The sequence below is a fragment of the Sciurus carolinensis genome, chromosome 10, assembly GCF_902686445.1.
Source record: "Sciurus carolinensis chromosome 10, mSciCar1.2, whole genome shotgun sequence".
Taxonomy (NCBI): domain Eukaryota; kingdom Metazoa; phylum Chordata; class Mammalia; order Rodentia; family Sciuridae; genus Sciurus; species Sciurus carolinensis.
The window spans coordinates 26,209,053-26,230,916 of record NC_062222.1 but is presented as its reverse complement, the minus strand read 5'-3'; the positions used below and the strand labels follow the sequence as shown (position 1 = coordinate 26,230,916).

Below are 21,864 nucleotides of genomic sequence, written 5' to 3'. Positions count from 1 at the left end.
TATCATAAATATCTGTGTTTGAATCCTATGCATGATGAAGAACTTTGATTATTTGATATTTTTGTATTTAGTTTTTGTACTTATGCATTGTTTTTCTACATAACTATCAAAAGACATATTAAACCCCCAAGTCTTTGGGGTTTAAAAAACTTGAGTTATATCCATGTTAGGAATTCTTTATAACAATTTTAAGGTTTTATGATTTCAAGTTAGCAGGGATTTAAAATTCTTAGAGAAACATATTGAGTTTTCAGATTTTATTCCCATGTTTTTAAAAGAGTTAATTTTCTACTTAAGTGCCCAAATTTCTTTTTAAAATATAGTTTTGGTTATATTTTAAGTATTAGATAATTAAAGATGATCAAAAATTTAAAACATTTTGTGTAAGAACTTTAAGTTTAAATGTTAAAATGGATTGTTGTATTTCCATAGGACATTGTCTTAAGTTCTAAAAAATATTGAAAACATATAAATATGAAGATAAATATGACAACAGATAAATATGAACCATTGAAGAGATTTCATAGTCTAAATTGTACTATTAGAAAATAGAAATAGGAAAGAAAATTATAAAAAACTAGTTTCCTGGTTTTTATTTTGAAATTCATGTAATTAACTTAAGTGATCGGTATTTTTAAATGTTTATTACAGAAGTGTCATCATTGCAACAAAAAAATCAGCAGCCTTACCTTCCACACTTACTCCAAATGTACCTGCCCATGCTGTCAGTGTGGTTTCTTCAGTAGATTCAGCCCAAGCTTCAGATGTGGGAGGAGAGTCTCCAGGTAAGTTAGCTATCAATGATTTCAACAAAAAAGTTTTTAGATCCCCTTTTAGCAAAACTTAGGACTTTTGATAAAGTTGTTTGTTAGGTACTTTAGAAACAATTGTGCTTTTCTATTATACTGTTGACTGTTCACTAATTTTCTGACTTGAGTAAAATCAAACAAATTACATAAAAAAAATTTCAGGATTTTCTCCACTCAAATCTTCTAATAACATATAATGGATTAGAGATGTGGCTGATTAAGTAAATGGGTGAATGCATGCATGATTGATAAGTTCATAAAAATAATTTTTTTCTTCTTATTCTACTTGTACTTGGGAAGATATATGTAGATAATGGTTTAAATAAGAAAGTGTGGTAGCATGTAGCTCTTAAAAATTTGGTTGATTGCCAAATGTTTATATACTATCTACTACTGTTTTTTTCTGCATATTATTCTGAATTAGTGTTTCAGAAAAGGAGAACTGTTCTGAAGAATAGCATCATTCTAGCAAGAGTCATATTGGTTCAAAAAATTTTATAGTAATTTTATTTTTGCCTTTCTACTACATTCCTTCTGGATAAAATCATAAAAATACATGAGTGCAAGATCCTAAATCTCACCTATTGACTAGAAACCTAGTGGTAACACCAGGAAAACTTAAGTTAAAATGATCATGTTGGGAAAAGGGGGTGTAATTTTGCATCAGTAGTATTTTTCTCTTGTGCTCTTTCTTAAAATAATTAATAACACAATAATGTAACCCTGAAAGGACTCATGTTTTGTCGCTTGGGGGAGGTTTATGAAAAATAAAGAAATTTTGAAGGAATGCCTTGGTAAATTATAAGATATGAAATAATGTTTTACTTGTGTGAGGGCATTTCAGGTAAGGTTTTGCCTTCTATCTGCTGTTCTGTTTTTATTTGGCAGACTAATATGTCTTAGAGAGTTTGGTTCAAACTTGTTGCCTATTAGTCATTAGTCAGGGTCTTTTATTCATGCTTGCAATGTACTGCCAGCAGTACATTGTCCCCAATGTACTGCCAGCAGTCTTGTGTCCCCAAAATGAATACTATGATTATTTCATTTGTCTTCTCTAGGTTGTTTCCCCCCTTTTGTTATTTCACTTGCATTAACAAAAATATTTTTCCAAGTTTTAAATGCAATTAATTTTTTACAAATTTCATAATGTTTGGTGGTCACAGAAAATGTTCACAGTGTGTTATGTAAAGGTATGTGCAATACTTCATAATGTAACTCTGAAGTATACACTTTTTATATATGGTAAAGTTTCTATAAAATTACTTGATTATCTTTATGCAGTTGGACTACTGGCATTTAAAAAAATATTATTTTACTTGTCAATGGATCTTTTATTTTATTTATTTATATGTGGTGCTGAGTATCAAACCCAGCACCTCACACATGCCAGGCAAGCATGCTATCACTGAGCCAGAACCCCAACCCTCACTGCTGGCAGTTTTGATTTTCAAATTTTATTACTAATATTTTTTTTCAAAATTATATCAGCAGTCATATTATTTTTATACTTAGGGGAAAAAAACAACAGCTTTCTGTTGTGAGAAAAATACATGAGGTAAACATCTTAAAGCAGGGAAATATATTTTGATTCATAGTTTCAGTTCATGGTTGCTTGACCCCAACATTTTGGGCCTCAGGGAGGACAGAGCATCATGGTGGCAAGCATGTGGTAGGGCAAAGCTACCTATCTCACGGTGACCCAGAAGTGAAGAGGGGCTCGTAATAAGATAGACCCTTTATGGGGCTGGGGTTGTAGCTAGTGGTAGAATGTTTGCCTGGAACGAGTGAAGCACTAGGTTCAATCCTCAGCAGCACATAAAAATAAATATATAAGACAAAGATTGAAAAACAAAAAGACCCTTCAGGAACATACCCCAAGTGATCTACTTCCTCCAAGTAGACCCCATTTTCTTATGTTTCTACCACCTCCCAATAGTAACCACTAGGTGAGAATTAAGTCTTTAACACACAAGACTTTAGGTGACATTCCTGATCCAAAGTAACAATAGGTATAAAAAAAATTTTAAATTGGAAACTGAAAGCTGTAGTAGAGATCAAACCCAGGGCCTTGTATATTAGATAGTGTTTTGTTTTACCTTGGTTTTTATTTTGTGTTTTTTAAACTAGTGGACTATTTTTAGATCTATTAGGCTTACAGAAAAATTGTATGGAAAGTATGGAATTATCATATACTCCTACATCCCCTTCTTCCCAGAAACAAGTTGGCAATCTGCTGTGTTTTAAGCCTATGAATTCCTGCTCCTTTATTCTCATACAGAGTCCTTACAAAAGTCAACTATGGTTTTTCTGGACTAGTCCCTTTTGAGAAAAGTGTGGTAGTCCATCTTTTAAATTCCATAGTAAGGAATTCCTCAGTAACTTCCGTGATTAAATGTATTAATTTGAGAAGTTCAAAGTATGATGAGTGTTTTCCTCTTACTTTGAATGTTTTGCACTTTAATTTCAGCTCATGGAACTGAGAAATAGGACCCTTTGATGACTTCTAAGTATATTCTTCAAGATTTAAATCACAGAGATTCTAGAAAAGATAAGAAACAGAAAAAGCTGAGACATTTGGATTAATTTGATACAAAACAATATCTTCTTTTTCTGAAGACTTTTCCCCCAGTAAATCTATTATAATGAAAACTGCATGCAGGATTATAAAATAATTTGCTGTTTTGAAGACTATTACATTTATTGGCCAGAACATACAAAATCCTGTATTATTGATATGGCCCATAATATACTTTTCCTTCTATTACTTAAATTTTATACCATTTGTGGTGGTAGTATTTCTCAATGTTCTCAGTTTTTTCCATGTTGACCTGGAATTTTTAAAAACTATTTTCTATTCCTTATTAACCTCCCTTTTTAATTTATTTTAATAATTTGGTTCTGGGGATCAATCCCAGGCCTCATGCATGCTAAACATGTATTCTGCCACTGAGCTATACCTCTAGTCAACCTCTCTTATACTTTAAAATGGTTCATTTCTTTTATTTCTTTATTTCAAGTCTCTTTGTGATAATCTTTCTTTTCTTTTTTTCTCATTTATTTGGCTTTCACAACTCTTTACTTTTTATCTTTTTTGCTATGTTCATTTCACCATTATATGATTTCTCCATTTCACTTTATTACTTATATTCTGTTAATTAATGCCATGAAGATTAGTGTCTTGATAAGAAAAATCGAATCCAATTTTATGTTTATACTCATCCTACTTTTACTTTCCTGTGATACCACTTTATGAACTTTTATTTATCACATCTTCATTTGTACTGTTATGGTACAAATCTGTCAGTGTCTTTGTTAGTCAACTTTTGATCACCATGACAGACACTTGAGAAAAAAAAAGTTAGAGGAGGAAAGATTTATTGTGGCTCACAGTTTCAGAGGTTTCAGTCCCTGGTTGGTTGGCTCCATTGCTTTGGGCCTGAGATGAGGCAGTATATCACTACTGCAGGGCATGGCAGAGGAACGCTGCTCAGTTCATGGTAGCCAGGAAGAAGAGAGCCAGGTGGGCAGGCAGGAAGGGACCAGGAATAAGAAAATACCCTTCCATGACAACCCTCCCTTACCTACTTTCTCTGATCCTGTCCCACCACCTACAGTTTCCATTCCTTCCTAGTAGTTCATTCAACCTTCAGTGGATTAATCCATTGATAAAATCAAAACCCTGATCCAGTCATGTCTCCAAAAGCCCCATCTCTGAACATTGCTACAGTGAGAACCAGCAGGCCTTCAATACATGAACTTTTGGGGCGACATTCCAGATTCAAACCATAATACTATCTATATATTACAAATAAATTTTGTATTATGTATTATAAATAATTTCTCTTTTTCTTGATTCTAGCAGGACTTGTAAAAAATAATTTGTAGATGGATTGTAGTTACTGTATGCTGAGCAGGACAGTTTATTTTTGCACTTCTGAGTAAGTTAGGAATTAGTCTTGGATTATTTTATTTATATGAAAATGCAGTTAATATCTGTTTCTATGGACCTTACCTTTTATACCTTGCAACCACTATAGTTTTGGATTTTATAGTGAATCAGCAACAAAAAATGAACTGCTCAAATTCAGTAATAATGTTATAATGTTATTGGTTATTAAAATTTACTTGATACTATTATTAATATAAATGGAAATTTCCTTTTGTTCATAGAAAACATAAAATGTGAGTTTCATAGCAGAAAACTTTAAACTATTTGAAAATTTTAATATCAAAATGTTATATCTAAATTCTACCTGTAGTACAATTAAAAAGAAACTAAGACTTAGTTGATCTAAGACTTAGTTATATAGATTGATCCCAGAAAAAAATTGAAGCTTGCCAACTTTATGTGAGGTCAAAGTTTTTCTTATTGCAATATTGTAAGGAATTCGGCCTCCCCACCACCTGTCAATCTGCGCTCCCCCGCCTTTTCCCGTTAGAGGAATTTTCGACTTTTGCACCACCTGTCAATCTTCGCTCTGCCTGCGTCTTTTATTAGAGGAATTTCCGGCTTACGCTGCCGCCATCTTGCTGCCTCCCACGTTAGGTCCTAACATGCTATTGGTTCCTCCCAGCCCGGGAGATTCCAATATCTGGGAGGAGCCACGCGCCATCTTTCTCTTTCTTCCCTTTCTTTTCCCCCCAGCGGATGTGAATCCTCGGCATAAAATAAAGTCCCTTGTGCGAGATCTCGTGTCTGCGGAGCGTTTTTCTGGGAGCTATGGGCCAGCCACAACTGCCCCTAACAAACATTATCTTTGAAATAATTTTATAATTTAGAGTAAAAATTGAAGATTTTTACATTTGCATTTTGTAGCCGTATAGATGATTAAATAATTAGTATATATAGTGTCTTCAGTATGCAGATATCAAATTTTAGTTGGACTAGCGTGTCTTAGTGTTTCTGACCTTTTATCAGCAAAAAAGTATAATCTAATAGCAATATGGGGAAATCTCCCTTAAAGTGGGGTAAAAGAAATTTTTCAGATGACAAACTATACCCTTTGTGTATATTTTAAAAACCCCAAGGTTTTAGTAAATATATAAAAATCTGGAAAAATTGTCATCAAAGACATTTATATACAATGTTGTATGCTTCTGCATGTTAATTTGTGATTGCTTTTTATCAAATAAGCTATGGTATTTTTCAACCATGCTGCAAAGCATTAACGATTAAAGTAAAATTGAGTCTAATTCAGTAAAGAAACTAGGTGTGCTGTTCTTCAGTGCATGTTAACCTAATTTGCAAAATTTAGCTATTTAACTTAAAATATTGGATTCTGTTCTGCTTATCAGAACCGTGCACATTAAGTTCTTTAATGTTAGGGAAAATTTGAGTCATGATAATGTGTGACTTATCTTGTTTCATTCAATAAAAATGTTTCATTTATTTATTGAGTTTTTACTGAGCATATATACTATCCCTTATAGAATTAACTGATCCAAGAGACAGACAGGCAGGCACACACACACACACACACACACACACACACACACACAGACACACAGAAATACAGTGTAGCAGTCTTTAGGGATTAAAAATTGGCATTTGTTTTAATGATTCTTTATTGCAAGGGACATTAGTTATTTAGACCCTTAGGGATCTTGAATAAACAATTGACTGCTCCCTGGATAGATACTAGACAGATGACCTATTTGCATTTTCCTTTTTGTTCTTTTGAACGTCTGGAAAACTGTCAGTTTGAAGGAGTCAGTTTATCAGAGCAAGGATAAGGAAAAGATAAGTCAGAATCCTTCCACATGGTGGAAGTGGCTTCTGCATTTGTGTGTGTCATCAATGTTAAATTAATCTGGAACAAATTTTCCATAAATTTATATATGGATATCATATTTCTCTCTGGTAGGAATGAAGGACAATCTGATGTGAAATTACTGATGTATTCATTTTATTCTTTCATGTGAATTTTTTTCTTTTAAGTATTAATGGTTAATTTATCTATGATTATTGACCAAGTGCCTTATGACTTAAAAAGACCACTTTATAAAAATCTCTTTTTGCTATATTCTAAGAATGAAAATTGGCATTTTTCTCTAGGGTAGTGTCAGGCATTTTTTTTTTTTTATTGTTTTATTTAAGGCCAACAAGTTCTTCCTTTTTTAAGATTTTTAATATGCATTAAAACTTATTTAAAGTATGATCTGTTAGCATAGTAAAAACTAATTTTGTTTTACAGTTACTGCTTAAAGCCTCATACAAACATTTTCTTGGCATTTATTACTTCCATCTCTACACTTAAGTAAATGGGTCCTTATGTGTTCATTTTAATCCACTTCAAAGAACTTCAGGAAGAACTATCAAATTTAAGAGAAAATGAGATATTCAAAATAAAGATAGTCTTTCAAAATTATTATTAGGTAAAAAAATAAACTGAGAAATATTTTATTAATCACTGATAATAGAAGTCTACCAAGGATCCCATTACTGTGGAGATTGTAGAAAACTGCAAGTGTCATTTAATGAGTATAATAAAACTTTTGTGTCCCTGAAGTACTTGTATGAATGGAAGGATTGGACCTGGCTCTCAGAAATGCCAAATTCCAAAGGGTGAAAAAATTGTCAAGTTTGCTTAGTTTTGCCCCCTAATTTGAAAGTCTATTTTGAAAATGCAAAACCAAAAAAAATTTTATGATGAAATAGGAATTGATGTATATACTTTAAAAAATTGCAAGTGTGAAGAAATGTGTGCTTCAGTTTCAGTTTTAAATTAATTCTGTTCATTCTGATCACCAGGAAGTTGCTTGGAATATTAATGTAGTTAGCTTTTTTTTTTTTTTTTGGGTGCAGGGGATTGAACCCAGTACCTTAAGTGTTCTAAGTTTATAGTACCTAGTGAACTGAACCACCACTATTTGTCCCAATACTGATGACAACTTCGATCACTTGATTAAAGTGGTAACTGCCAGGATAATATAAAGTTACTCTCTTTGTTTAATTCACAAATGTTTTGTGTGTGTGTGTGGGAGGTAGGGATACTTTAAAATTATTTAAATATCCTATTCCTCAAACTGTCAATTTATTCATATAAATATGGCCTCTCTGTTCCCTACTTTATTTGATGGGTTATAATTATTAGTCACTGTCATTACTTATTTTCATGCTCAGTTGTCCACAGTTGGGTTAGTGGGAATTCCTTCAGACTGACTTCTCATGTTCTTTTGACATATCCTGTGAATCCTTGGCCATTTCCTTGCTTTCTAGAAAGGGCAAATACATGTTTGAAGTTCATTTTGTATTTTTCTGCCACCCATCTCAAAACAACCCTTTCTTTCTTTTAGTGAACAGTATTTAGAAATCAAGAAGTGGATAGTGAGTATAAAGATGTGACTCTTTCCAGATCTTTTCAGATCTAGAGTTGATATCTATAGGTATTTTATACAGAATAATATTAAGGTATTTGTAAAAATAAGTGCCTGTACACCTGTAATCCCAGCAGCTTGGGAGGCTGAGGCAGTAGGAGTGCAAGTTCAAAGCCAGCCTAAGCAACTTAGCAAGACCCTGTCTCAAAATAAGAAATAGATGCTTTCATTTATATGTGTTTATTTCTGTCTCTTTATTTATTGTAACCCTGAATTCACCAGATAACGTTTATCAGGCCATTACCTCATAGTTCTTTGTTTTCTCTTCTACTTAAATGCTTTCCTTACAGCGTTTGGGCTCTGATAACTTTCCCTGAACCAAGTGCAGCCTCCAATCTAATATAGATGCTTTTCTTAATCTATTCTAGTAAATCACTACCAGTTTAAGGTTTGGGAAAGAGGGACCTTATTCTTTTAAAAACATAATATTTTTGTGTTTCAGTCATAATGAGAAAATAACTGATTTAAATTTGTGACACAGAATAACATAATCTCAGAAGCTAGTCTTTTAAATACAGTAATCCTTTGTGCTATAAGTTGAGAACTTTGTGGTGGGAGGAGTGATGGAGGAGGTTTCCTGTGGCTCATTGCTTTGGAACCAAGCTGTAGGGACCCTTAATTCTTAGGTATTGACCTTTACCACAAACTGATAATTAGCATCAATGTTCAGAAGGTGTGTTTAGCTTGTACAACAATTTTTCCTCTAGTTTATATCATCTTAAGGATATGGACTGAAAAAATAAAGATTTCAAATAGGTATATAGTCCTTTAATTCAGCTTTTAAAACAGAGTAGATTCATTGTAGTCTTGATTTTAAATGATAGTCTTTTTCTCAAGTTAGATTTCAACCGTCTGCTGACTACAATTGTAAAATGCTTTCAATTGTAAAAAGTATCTGATTTGAGATGCTGCCATGTGGAATAATATACTTTTTGCCTTGATGAGATAGGCTGTCGTGGAAAAGTATTCTCAAGTGAGATTTCTTCTTTTTTTTGGGTACTAGGAATTAAACTCAGGGGTACTTTACCGCTAATCCAAATTCCCAGTCCTTTTTATTTTTTTATTTTGAGACAGGGTCTCACTAAGTTGCTGAGGGTCTTGCTAAGTTGCTGAGGCAGGCTTCAAACTTGTACTCCATCTGCCTTAGCCTCTTGAGTTGCTGGATTGTAGGCATACCACCACACCCTACTAATTTTGATTCTTTTAAAATAGGCCCAGGATTACTACCTTTCTCAGCTTAATTGACTTTCTGCCTGACTTCACATGCATACATATATATACACATATACACATGTCTATGTATGTATATATACATGTATGTATGTGTAATTTTTTATACGTGAACACAATACCTTTTTAAAATTTATTTATTTTTATATGGTGTTGAGGATTGAACCCAGTGCCTCATGTGTGCTAGGCAAATACTATACCACTGAGCTACAACCCCAGCCCCCACATAAAGTTTTCATCAATGCCTTTCAACCAAAGACCACTAGGACTTTGATTGAATAAGTTGGTTTGTTACTCTTTGAAGTAAGGGAGAATGCACACTGGTGAAATGTGTGTCATCTCAGGAATGGTGTTTATCATAGGATTTGAAATTGTATTAGGTGATTTTGGTGAGGATTTAAGGAAGTCAGACTTCTGGATTGAATACTGTTAGGAAGCAAGGGTAATTCTGTGGTTAAAGATCATAACAACATACAGGAGGACATGAGTGAGACTACTACTATAATTTGTAAAGAAACAACTTTGGCTCATTATGTATATTTGATTTTTTTTGTGACTTGGGAAGAGTTCACTTTTTCCTCTGTGTTGGAACATGGTTATAAAATGGTATTATTTTTATGTTGATTCTTTATGGTTACTGAGTGTCTTTGTCTGATGCTAATAGTATTCTGTGAAATCGTTTAATTCAAAATTGTTTACATATATACAAGATCTAGCTGTGGGCTCAAATTCAACTTCTAACAACAAACACTAAGGCTTAGCTAATGGTACCAGTCCTTAGATGCCAGAGGGCAAAATTTTTTCTTCTCATGCATTTCGACCATCTTTCTTTCTACATACTAGATGAGCATTATTCTTTCTTCTCCCTTTTTCTGTTCACACCTCTTTTTCCTCTGTGGATGCTCCCAGCATACTCATGCCTGAAGTTTAGAAAATGGATCTTAAGTATCAGACTTCTGATGGGCATGTAGATTCTAGGATTCTACTTTCAGCTTTGCATGTTCTTTTATTATTGCCTTCAGGTGTTTGTGATCTTTTTTGTATATATTGACACAGAATTGTGATAAGAGTTTAGTCTCTAACCTAATATTGACTTGGCCCTCTTAGAATACCACTTTAGGAATTGAAACTTTACTCCCTGAATTGCAACTACAAGCATGATATGTACATCTCCTGTACCTTGTATACTTCATATCTATATTATACGATCCAGTTGGATTTCAGTGATTCTTTTGGTCCCTGTGTGATATAGGGGAATTTTTTTACTGTATGTTCTCCCTCATACTGGCTTTAGAAAGCAGTTGGCCCGTCTTTTTCTGAGGTCCTGCTCTTAACTTAAATTGACTGGTGTTCCATTCCTATGTATCTTGATTCTTGATCAGGAACTTTATTTTTCCCTCTATTTTCTTGAGATTTGCAGAACTCTTGAAGTCTCAGCAAACTGTCTTCCACATAAGTCTCTTGACTCACTCTTTGAAGACTTGTCATAATGCATTGTTTCTGTTCTAATCCATTCTGTAGCTCTGCCAGGGTTAATTTCCTGGCATCCAGTTTTCTTTTGCCATGTAAAATTTGTAAATGCAGTTATTTGTTAATAACAGAAAGAAGATGACTCATATAGGAGAAAATGGTTTGAACATTTTACACTATAAGAGGGTAAATTGGTCATTTAACAATATAGAATTATAAGAGTATCTATGGTTATCTGGAAGCATTGACTGGAAAGACAATATCATATGGTGAATGTTAATTTTATACAGTAGTTGAGCAAAGGAAGTGAAATAAAATAGTAGGAAGTAGGTAAGGAAGTATATATCAGGTGAGAAAAATTGATCTATTAAAGTATAGGAGTTGAGAGTGATTAAGGGAATCATTTCTATAATTCATATTGATTGAGGATCTTCTTTTGTGTTAGATCCTCCAGACTCTAGATAGATGGATAGAAAAGATAAATTTCTGTTTTTGAAAAGTCTGTATAGTAGGAAGAAGAACATGTTAAAAATAAAGTAAAATAGTGTGGCTAGGAAGAGGGAAGTGGCTACCAGGGTATGCCATGTCTCCAGGCAGCTGAAAGCCCATTCCAGGTCTGTTGGTCCTGGGCGTGTTTTCAGGAGAGTAGGTTGTCACCCATGTCTTTCCATGGAGTTTTGTTACTCCTGAATTCCTTGGCAGCAGCAATAGATGTGGACAAATTGAGGTCTGCACCACACCTACTAACCAGGAATGTGGACAGGATAGATTACTTGCCATCTGCGCACAGGGGGTCCTTCAGATGTTTTATGAGGGCATGACTTCACCTACAGATTGGAGTTAGGGAAGTGGCCAGTTTTCCTCCTCCTTCTCTTCCCCAACACATTCTTATAAGTCCTTCTAGTTCACCTTCAGGAACAACAAGCCTTCCTAGGTACTGATTGGTGTTAAACCCCAACACTGGGTTTATTAGCAAGACCCTGACTCACAAGAAAATAAAAAAGTGCTGGGGATATAGTTCAGTGGTAGAGCCCAGCATGAGCAAGACCTTGGGTTCAAAGTACCACCAAATAAATAAACAAACAAATAAATAAAAACAATGCGGCAACTGCTGCAAATTATTTACTCTTATGACAGAGTTCAAATGAGAGTGTAAATTCTGCTTGAATCATTTAAGAAAGGTTTCTTAGGTGTTCATTGGTTGTTTGACAGACTAGACTCATAAGCAGTCAGAATATAGCAGAAGTTAATCTGATGACTGAAGAAAGACAGTTTTTAGGTAATGGAGATATAACTATTTGTGATAGTCAATTTTTTGTTGCTCTGACCAAAATACCTGACAAGAACAGCTGGGAGGATGAAAAGTTATTTTGGGCTAACAGTTTCAGAGGTTCAGTCCATGGTTAATTGACTTCATTGCTCTAGGTATGAGATGAGACAGAACATCATGGCAGAAGGGCATGGTGGAGGAAAGTAGTTCATCTCATAGCAGCCAGGAAGCAGAGAACAAGAGAGAGATCATGTATGTGTGAGAAGCCAGGGACAAAATACAGAATGGCACACTTCTAGTGACCCACTTTCTCCAGCCATGCCTCAACAACAACCTGTAGTTACCCCCAGTGATTCATTTAAATTATCAATCCATGCCAGGTGTGGTGATGCATGCCTGCAGTCCCAGTGACTTGGTAGGTTGAGGGAGGAGGATAGCAGGTTGAAGACCAGCCTCAGCAACTTAGTGAGACTCTGTCCCAAAACAAAATATAAGGAGGACTGGAGAGGTAGCTCAGTAGTAAACATCCTTGGGCTTAATCTCCAGTATAAATAATAAATAATCAAATAGATATACCCATGTATTAGATTACAGCTCTCATAATCTGATCATTTTACCTTTGAACAGCCATGTACAGGTTTTTGGGCCACATCTTATATATATATCCAAACAACTTTTTGTTTACCTTTCAGACCATGAATAGAAGGATTGCTTAGCCTGATAATTTATATGGTAACCGAGATTTGTATATGAAAGGATTCAAGAAAAAAATTGTTAGACTTTAATGTTATCCAAATAGTTATGGATGTTTTAAAAATGCATTGTAACATAATTGTTATTGATTGGTATGACACCCTGTTTGTTTGAATCCTTGTGTCTAAAACCAGAAAATTCCTGTTATTGCTTATTTTTCTTTTGTAGGTAGTAGATCATCTAATGCAAAATTGCCCTCAGTTCCAACAGTTGGTTCAGTTCCACAAGACCCTGTTTCAAATATGAGGTATTTAAACTATTAAGTTGGCTATTGTGATTTATGCCTTTGGATGACATTTTAAACTATTTAGCTATGCTTATTTTTCCTTCTTTCCATCCTCCTTCCTTTCCTCCCTTCCTCCCTTATCCCCTCTCTCCCTTCCAACATATATCTCTCCCTCCCTTTCAATGTACATGACATTTTAAACATTTTTTTAATTTAAAAAATTTTTTTCATATACAACATTTAGAGCCTTGGGGATATTTTAGAAGTTCATTTTATTTCAAAAAATTATAAGATGTAAAATGTTCATGAGACATGACTACCATTTAGGTCATTATGTGACTTAAAAGAAAATGTTCCTTTTTTTATTTGTGATGCTGGGATGGAACCAGGGCCCTGTGCATAGGGCAAGAGCTCTACCACTGAGCTATACCCCCAGCCCAAGAAAGTGCTCTTCACTGATGAGTTAGGACTTTTCATTGGAACAGATGCTTAGAATGATTGTTAACCAGGTTGTTTGTCAGGGCTCAAGGTGCCAAGGCATATTAGTAAGACAACAACTATGCATGGCAAAAATGCCTGTGTAGGTAATTTTTAATTTTTGCATAATTTTATATTTCTGTGGAAAAACATTTCATTTTAAAAACAAGAAATTTGATAAATTTTATTGATAATTTGAGTAACTTAACATCTTTCCATTAGTATTACAGAGAGACTGGAACATGCTTTAGAAAAGGCAGCTCCTCTTCTACGAGAGATTTTTGTGGATTTTGCACCTTTTCTTTCTCGAACACTTTTGGGTAGCCATGGACAAGAACTGCTTATAGAAGGAACAAGTAGGTGATTTTTTTTCTTTCATTTATATTGATTTATATTTGAAGGTTAAAAACTTAAGTGAATGATAAGAAATGCATGTATTTTCAGTCTTCGACAAGGCTTCTCATAGTCTGTATCTTTAGAAGACTGTACTATGTGTTTACATTCAGATCTGGTGTAGATTTTTCATTGGTGATCTCAGTTAAGTAGAACATTATGTGTTAAACCAAATAACTAAGAGATTTTAATTTTGATTCTTTATAATTAGCCATGAGTGTAGAGATTTGGAGAGACTAGTGTCACAGGGTTTTACTTGAACTTAAGATCCACATAAACAACAGTGTATTGCCACATGTTAGGATTGGTTAATATGTTTTTAGTTTTTATTAGTAGGATTCTATGTTACAAATAAAAAGAGATAACAGTAGTATTTTACTCTGTCCTGCTTGCATCATGCATAAATTGCTAGATTTCTTCTAATACTTTGAGATTGCATCAAACTAGATAGCATACAGAAGTAAATTGCTGAGGGTATTGGAGACCAAGTTATTTATGGAATGGATGAAGAATTACAGTTATTTATTGATTTACTTTTTTGCATGGGGCATTTACATGTAGTGAGTGTCTTCATATATTACAGAGGATGACTCAAAGTGAAAGACTTACTCTGAATTTCTTTAAGCAGCATATATCAATCCAGCAGAGGACAGTTTTTCAAATAATTAAGTCTATTTAACAGACTCACTTTGAAATACCAGTCTTCATCCCCAAACTAAGAAATTTTAAGGAGAAGCTAGAGAACTTAAATCAGTGGTGATACAGAATTAACTTTTGTGTCCAAAAGTGTTAGGACTAGATGATTACTCACTCTGTCTTGGCTTTGTCCATGTCTTTATTGTTTAGGATAAAACACTGTATTCTACTCAAGCTTATAGATCCTAGAAAAACGCTCCCAATCTCTACCTCAGTGTTTTAAAATACCATTATATAGCTTTAGTTATTGTATATTTATATTTGTTGTATAACAGTAGATAGATGAACCCCTAGGTAAAATTTTTTTTGTGTGGAAAAACCCTTTTGCAGAAATATGGAAGGATATAACAAATGCAATCTTAGGCATGGTATTAGTTTAAGATAGCTATATTTCAGTGTTAACTATAGGATATCAGCACTTCATTTGACTCTTAAAATATCTGTATTTACGTGTAAGACGTATATGGAGTTGGTGGTGAATAATTTTATTTCCATAGAGAAAAAAGTTGCAGTAAATTTATTTGAAAAACAAAGTTCTGATTTTAGAAATATTTAATCTTTGAATGGCAATTTACTTTGATATATTCTAGAATATAATTTATTTAACCATGGACTATTTGATGAAGTTATAAAGGACTTTTATTCAGTAAGTAATAAAATTTGAAAAGACCTGAATTCAAAATAGAACAGTGTATATTATAGGACTTTTCCATAATTTGTATTTCATATAACAAACATCTGTTTTTTAAAGTGGTATGGGACAACTTATGAACTATATTCTTTACTCCCAAAATTATGCATTTGTTCATTTTTTAACATTATGTTTTGCTTTTGTTTTTCTTAATACTTTATTTTTTACAACTTTATTTTTTATTCATGTATTTTTTTCTGTGGTACTAAGGATTGAACCCAGTGCCTCACACATGCTAGGCAAGTGCTCTACCACTGAGCCACAATCCCAGCCCTGCATTTGTTCTTGTAGTACCAATATCCTTTAGTCTGGGAGCTTAGTGTTTAGAGGTCTAATATCAGCTCTATCATATCCTCTGAAGCCCTTTCTCACTTATAATTGAGCATATTCTCTACCCCACTAACTGCTCCTTCCTCCCATATGCCCCACATTAATTGTTCAAATCAAAATATGAAAGGTTATCTGAAGTTTTACTAGCAGTGGTATTCTGAGCATTCAGCTCAGTGATCAGGGGATATATTTTCTTTATATCAACCAGGTTGCAGATATCAACCTTTTCCTGATGTACTAATCTTTAGTCTTGGGAAATAAGACTGAAATAAATCAATCAATCTATATGCAGATCCAATTTTTCCTGAAGTATATAGGTATTAAAATAGCCTATAAGCATGGTTGAAAGGAGAAAAGAACACTTAAACATCTTTCTAATTTTGGATAGCCCAGAATTCTTTTTATCCCTTTTGTTCATTGTGTGAGCAAATTTAAAAGGACCCAGATCAGGACCCAATGGTAGAAATTATGACTCCTTTAGATTAGTGCAGTAATGATGAATGATGTAATTGTAGAAAGTTCTGAATTTATTCGCTAGTGTAATAGTTTTTGATGTTGGAGCAAAACTGAACTTCTTGTATCTTGGTGACATTTTATGAACAGTGACAGAATTTGAGACCAGCAGAGGGCTGCACTAGCAATGAGAGATGAAACATTGTTCTGCCCTTGTCTTTTGGCCTTGGCAGCATTAGCCTGAGAAGCTTATGTTCATCTTAGCCCTACAGAAACCACACTTTAATTAATGTATTACCTGCTTACCTAAAGCAACATAAAGATGTTCTGCAGCTGATTTTTGTTCCAGTGCTCACATTGTGATCATCATTTCTAACAACAATAAAATGGTTGTGTCTTTTTTAAAAAACGAAGGGGTGACATCCTGTTTAATCTGAATGCAATTTGTAAAGCTTCAAAATGCCAACATATGCCATCACTGCACTATAGGCATTATTACTAAAAGGGAAGAAGAAATAAAGAGCACAAAGACAAGAGAAAGGGAACAAACAGGATACCTGGAAGAGCTTTACTGGGGAGGGGGGAGAAAAGGGTAATGTTATTGGGTTCTTAAGTGCCATCGGAAAAAAAAATTGTTTTAGCTATCATACCCTGAAACCTAAGCTTGTGTTTGCTCAAAAAAATGTAGAATTAACAATTTTAATATTTCTGATCATTAGTAATATGATTTAGTAATTTAGTCTTTTTAATTATTGGTATTTTTTAAGATACTGGTTATATAATGTTCTTTAAATGATTTTATTGGCAATTAAAACTAAAGAGTTCTTTAGATGGGTGTTAACCACATAAAAGTTCCTACCTAAGGATATTTTTGGCAAACCAAATTGAAACACTAAAGAGAAAATGTAAATGAATTAATTTATAAGAAATCAGGAATATATAACAGACAACGGCTTGCATTTCTGTTAAGGTTTAGTGTGAGGTCAGAGGTCAAGGTACTAATAAGAGTGTTTGGGATGTCTGCTGCCATGAAACAAAATGGAAACTTGATTGATAGCTGGAGGGTTGAAGGGAGAGAGTGTGGTGGAGAAAGCAAAGGTCAGAGAGCCATTTCCCTTCTCTGCATGTATAACGATCAACTCTCTCCAAAACAAAATGTAGATGATATTGATCAATATGGCATATGTTATCCACATTTCTATGAGTATTGTGAAATGTCATTATATATGAAGTTATAATAAATGTTTTAGTATTTTGAAAGTTGATATAATTTACAAAAATAGTGGCAATTGTAAGACCATATTTACGTAATCACACTATTAGTTGTGTACAGGTATGGTTCTTTGCATGATGTTAATGTTTTATTTTAAAAACCATTTTGGACCAAATTGTATAACAAACAAATCAGTCTTGTATTTTTTTTTTTAACTTTGTCATTAAAAAACATTCTCTTTAAAATAGGTCTGGTTTGCATGAAGTCTAGTAGTTCAGTTGTGGAGTTGGTTATGCTACTGTGTTCTCAGGTGAGTACAAGAATAAATGTTGAATTAAAAGTGAATTTTTTACACGAATTTCTTTTGACAAGGAAGTTATATTTGCATTATCACTAGGTTTTACAATAACAATGTTTTGAATTTTGTTTTTTCTATTTTATCATCTTAAAAGTATTAGTTCTTTCATACTAGCAGATTATTTTGAAATAAGTACTGAAAGGTAGTAGATAAATGAGAAACAAAAGCTTTTAGAGTCACGTTAAAAATGTCCAGATCAAATGATTTTGAAGTGACTGTTTCTCTGCTTTGTATTTTAAGGTTATAGAAACAGATTTATTTCTATACTTTGTGGAGTGCCACTCTGATTCCACTGGGAATCATGGGTTTACTTCCTTTTTGTGCAGAGGTTATAAAATGAGTGATAAATAATTTTGAATCCTTGTCATTGCTAATTATTTTTGACATACACATTAGACTTGGGAAAATATCAACAAAAATGTTGCAGCCATCATAATATGATGTGGAAAAAAAATTCCTAATAGCAAAATAACTGTGTTCAGAAATGTGAAACTTTTTAATGATTTTAAAAATTTGTGTAAAAATCATGTATTCTGTGCTGGTTTGTTTTCTATTTTGCAGTTAACCAGATGAATGTTTTTATTGAGAGTTTTCTTTGTAGTCTTTTAAAAGTGATATCTTGCTGGTAGTAAATTCCCCTACTTAAAACTTTAAAAAAGCCTTTTTTAATAGGAAGGGTATTGGTCTAGAGGTCAAGGGTTTTGACCCATTTCAACACCTTTGACCTTCATTTACAACTCTCATGGTTTACTTGCCTAACGAATAAGGATAATGCAAAATTAATGTTTCTTTGTATCGATTTATTCATTTTAGTGCCTATATTACCAAATTTATTTAGACTGTGCTGATAGACATTTCATGAATACAAATTAAAGAATCATAGAAGGTGTGAAAAATCAATGCTATGCTTTATCAATAAAGTGCAATAAGAAGAATTACTTCTAGAGATTACACCTAATGGGTTTTCCTAATGAACTTGTGAGGAGTAGTTATATTTGTTAGTGGGCTTATTATTCTTAGATTTAGTGAGACTCATGTTTGTATAATTTACTCTTCTTCAGAAAAGTTCATTTCTTCAAAAGTCAACTAAATAAAACTTTTCATTAAGCCAACTGTTTTGAAATAATTAATTATTTCTTGAATGGCAATTGCCATATACCATTCTGATTACATATATGAAATTATCCTTATTTTTAGGAAGCATTTATTTACAGCTTTTTTTTTCAAAAGAATATGACTGTTGTTTATAGTGACATAGTTTCATAAATGAATTTCAGTAGCAAAGTTTAATTTTCTAGTTTAGGATTGAATATATTTTTGGTACATGAAAGTTATTTCAGACATTATATTATGTATTTAAATGTTAAAAGCTGCAAAGGTAAAGAATGGCATATTTTAACACAGCTATTTGTCATGCGTGCCATAGTACTGTTAATACCCGATTAAATGGTATATAAAGATCACTTAGTAGAATAAGTTTCAAAAGCCAGAAATTCTCAAGGTTTTTTGTTTGAATAACATACATTACTGGGTATTTGAAGTCACTAGCATTTTTTATGAGTTCTTCAAAAGTTCCATGGCATCTCTACAAGATGTAGCACAGTGTGAAAAATGATGTGAAAAATGAAGCCAGAATTAGCTCCAGATGTATACAGATTGTTCCAGGGTGATAATTACATTTTTCACTTTGAATTTTCCTAATTCAAAGAGGTCAACTTGGTAATCACAAAAGTGATTTATTTTGTTAAGAAGTGAACTGTCTTTTTCTACATGAAAGCTTCAGAGATATGAAATTGAATTTCAAGTCGACATTTTGCAGATACTGGGTGGGGATGTTTTGAGTTTGATTGATAATTTTTTTTAGCCTGAGATAGGGTGGGAAGTAAAAAGCTACCATCTTGCTAAAATTTTAATTAATTTTTTAAGAGGAGATGGAGAGGATTGAGTGCCAAAGATCGAAAGATCAGGTCAAAAACTCCTTTTTAATCACATAAATAATGGGATATGCTTATGAACTTAACATCTGCAAATTTGATTTAGAACTTTACAAATTAGTTGGTGTTAATTTCATGACAATCAGCCATGTTCTGATTATTTTCTTGAATCCCTTCAAAACTTACTTTCCTTTTGCATTTTTTGAACAAGGTGTTTAATCACATTTTATTACAAACGAAAATTAGGGCCTAAATTTCAGAAATGAGGAAAGGCTCACATTTGGTTTGTTGACAGGAAGACCAAACAGATCACTGTATATTTCTTTAAAGCTTCAACTAGCTTTATGTTTTTCCATGTTCATTTCATTCATTGTTGATTAGAATTTTATATTTTATCTTATTTACATTTTAATACCAAAATATTCCTGTTTAGAATTAAAAATTGTCTGAAAACACTTAGCATTGTATTTTTGAGTAAAATTAATTTATATTTCAAGTTTACTAAATTAGATTTATTCATTTGTTGAATCTCATGTAAAATAAGATCTGTCTAAGCTCCAAAGATTCTTTAAGTTAAATACCATTATTTCTTAAAATAAAATTGCATACATTCTTTAGGAGATCATGTTCTCTGATACACAGAAAAAAGTTAAACAAGTTCTCAACGATATTTCAGATTTAGTTTGTCACAAGCATGTAACTAATTTGTGCCCCATATTTGCTATGAATGTGTGTATAAACCTGGTGAAATCTATATGAATTTAAAGAAAATGTTAAATAAATGTTTCAAGTAACATTACTCCAGTGTTGTATAAAATATTTGAATCTTGTTCATTTGACATTAATATCATTTTTGAAAGAATTGACATTGCATTCAAGGCCACTTTATAAAAGCGTTGTGTTGCTCATCCTAATTCAGTCTGACATACATTCCAATAACACTACCTCCCTTCTTGGGTTTAAAGCTAAATTTATGACTGTGCATTGTGAAGTGCATCATTTAAAAATGGTTTCAACCCAAAACATCTAATAAATAAATAATGTGTATGGCTACTCAGTAGTAGACTTTCTAGACTAGAAATCATTCCATCGGATACTCAACAGTCCACTATCGGAGAGGGCTGTCAGATAAATCTTGTGGTAGCTGCATTCATGTCCTGTAAATCACATATTATTGTCTGAGCCTTCTGCCAGGTCATCTATTCTTTTCCCATTTATCAGAAATGCATACAGTATATAGAAAAACTAGAAGCACCATGTAGTCTGTCCTGGCATCCTGAGTAATTAATTAGGAGCAAAAGGTAATTTAAAATGCTACCTTAGTCTGATTTTTCTTTCAAAAAATTTTAAATCACAGCATGTAGATTGTTGGTGTTTAAGGAAGCATTGTCTTTACCTGAAGGTATTGGTCTAACTTAAGTGTTTCTTTCTTTCTGTACCTCTGGACTATTAATTTAAAATTATAATATTCATAATAAGAATCAGCACCATTCTTATGTTAGTTTTGTGTTTGATTTTTTTATCATGTAACATACCTTTTTTTACTTCATACTTTTTTTTAATCTTTTATATTTGAGTTTATCCTTTCTGAATATATGACATTAATGCTATGACTTTGCCTTTTTATTTCATGAACTTTTCATAGTTGTGATGGGTAGTTGATTATGAGTAAGTAATTAAAATACACACACACACACACACACACACATATACACACATGTGCACATCTATTGTTAGGTCTCTTACTGCTTATATGTCATTTCTTACCATACATAAAGTTACCCAAATGTGCCATTTTATTTCTGAGTGTGGGCACATGCCTTTTCTTTCCCTAAAATGCTCCCTTTTCAAATTTGGTAATTCTTTAATTGTTGCCTTCTTAGCATTAGGAACACAGCTTAATTATTTCTTTCTCAGAGATCTGCGTGGCATTTCTTTTATGAATGTTTTCATTTCATTGCATCCATCATAGAATTTACCAGGAATTGTAAATATATCTGTGCTAACATGTTACTTTTACTGTTAATCTTACTCTCTGCATGCCAGGCTCTGGGAAGGTAACAACTATTTCTGTTTTGCCATTAAAATATACCTAATACTAGATTAGTCTTTGGCACTTGAAAGCTGCTTAATCAATATTTATGGGAAAAATCATTCAACTTCTAGCAAAATTGCAAGTCTTTT

General features: G+C 33.0%; 1 protein-coding gene across 1 annotated transcript in view; it reads left to right on the top strand.

The window, feature by feature from the left end:
* Positions 1–21,864, top strand: part of Lrba (LPS responsive beige-like anchor protein) — a 703,692-nt gene that overhangs the window by 206,649 nt on the left and 475,179 nt on the right. The window contains 4 exon segments of the mRNA XM_047565822.1: positions 652–785; positions 13,078–13,156; positions 13,835–13,968; positions 17,637–17,698. Coding sequence (XP_047421778.1) covers positions 652–785; positions 13,078–13,156; positions 13,835–13,968; positions 17,637–17,698 — 409 coding nt within the window.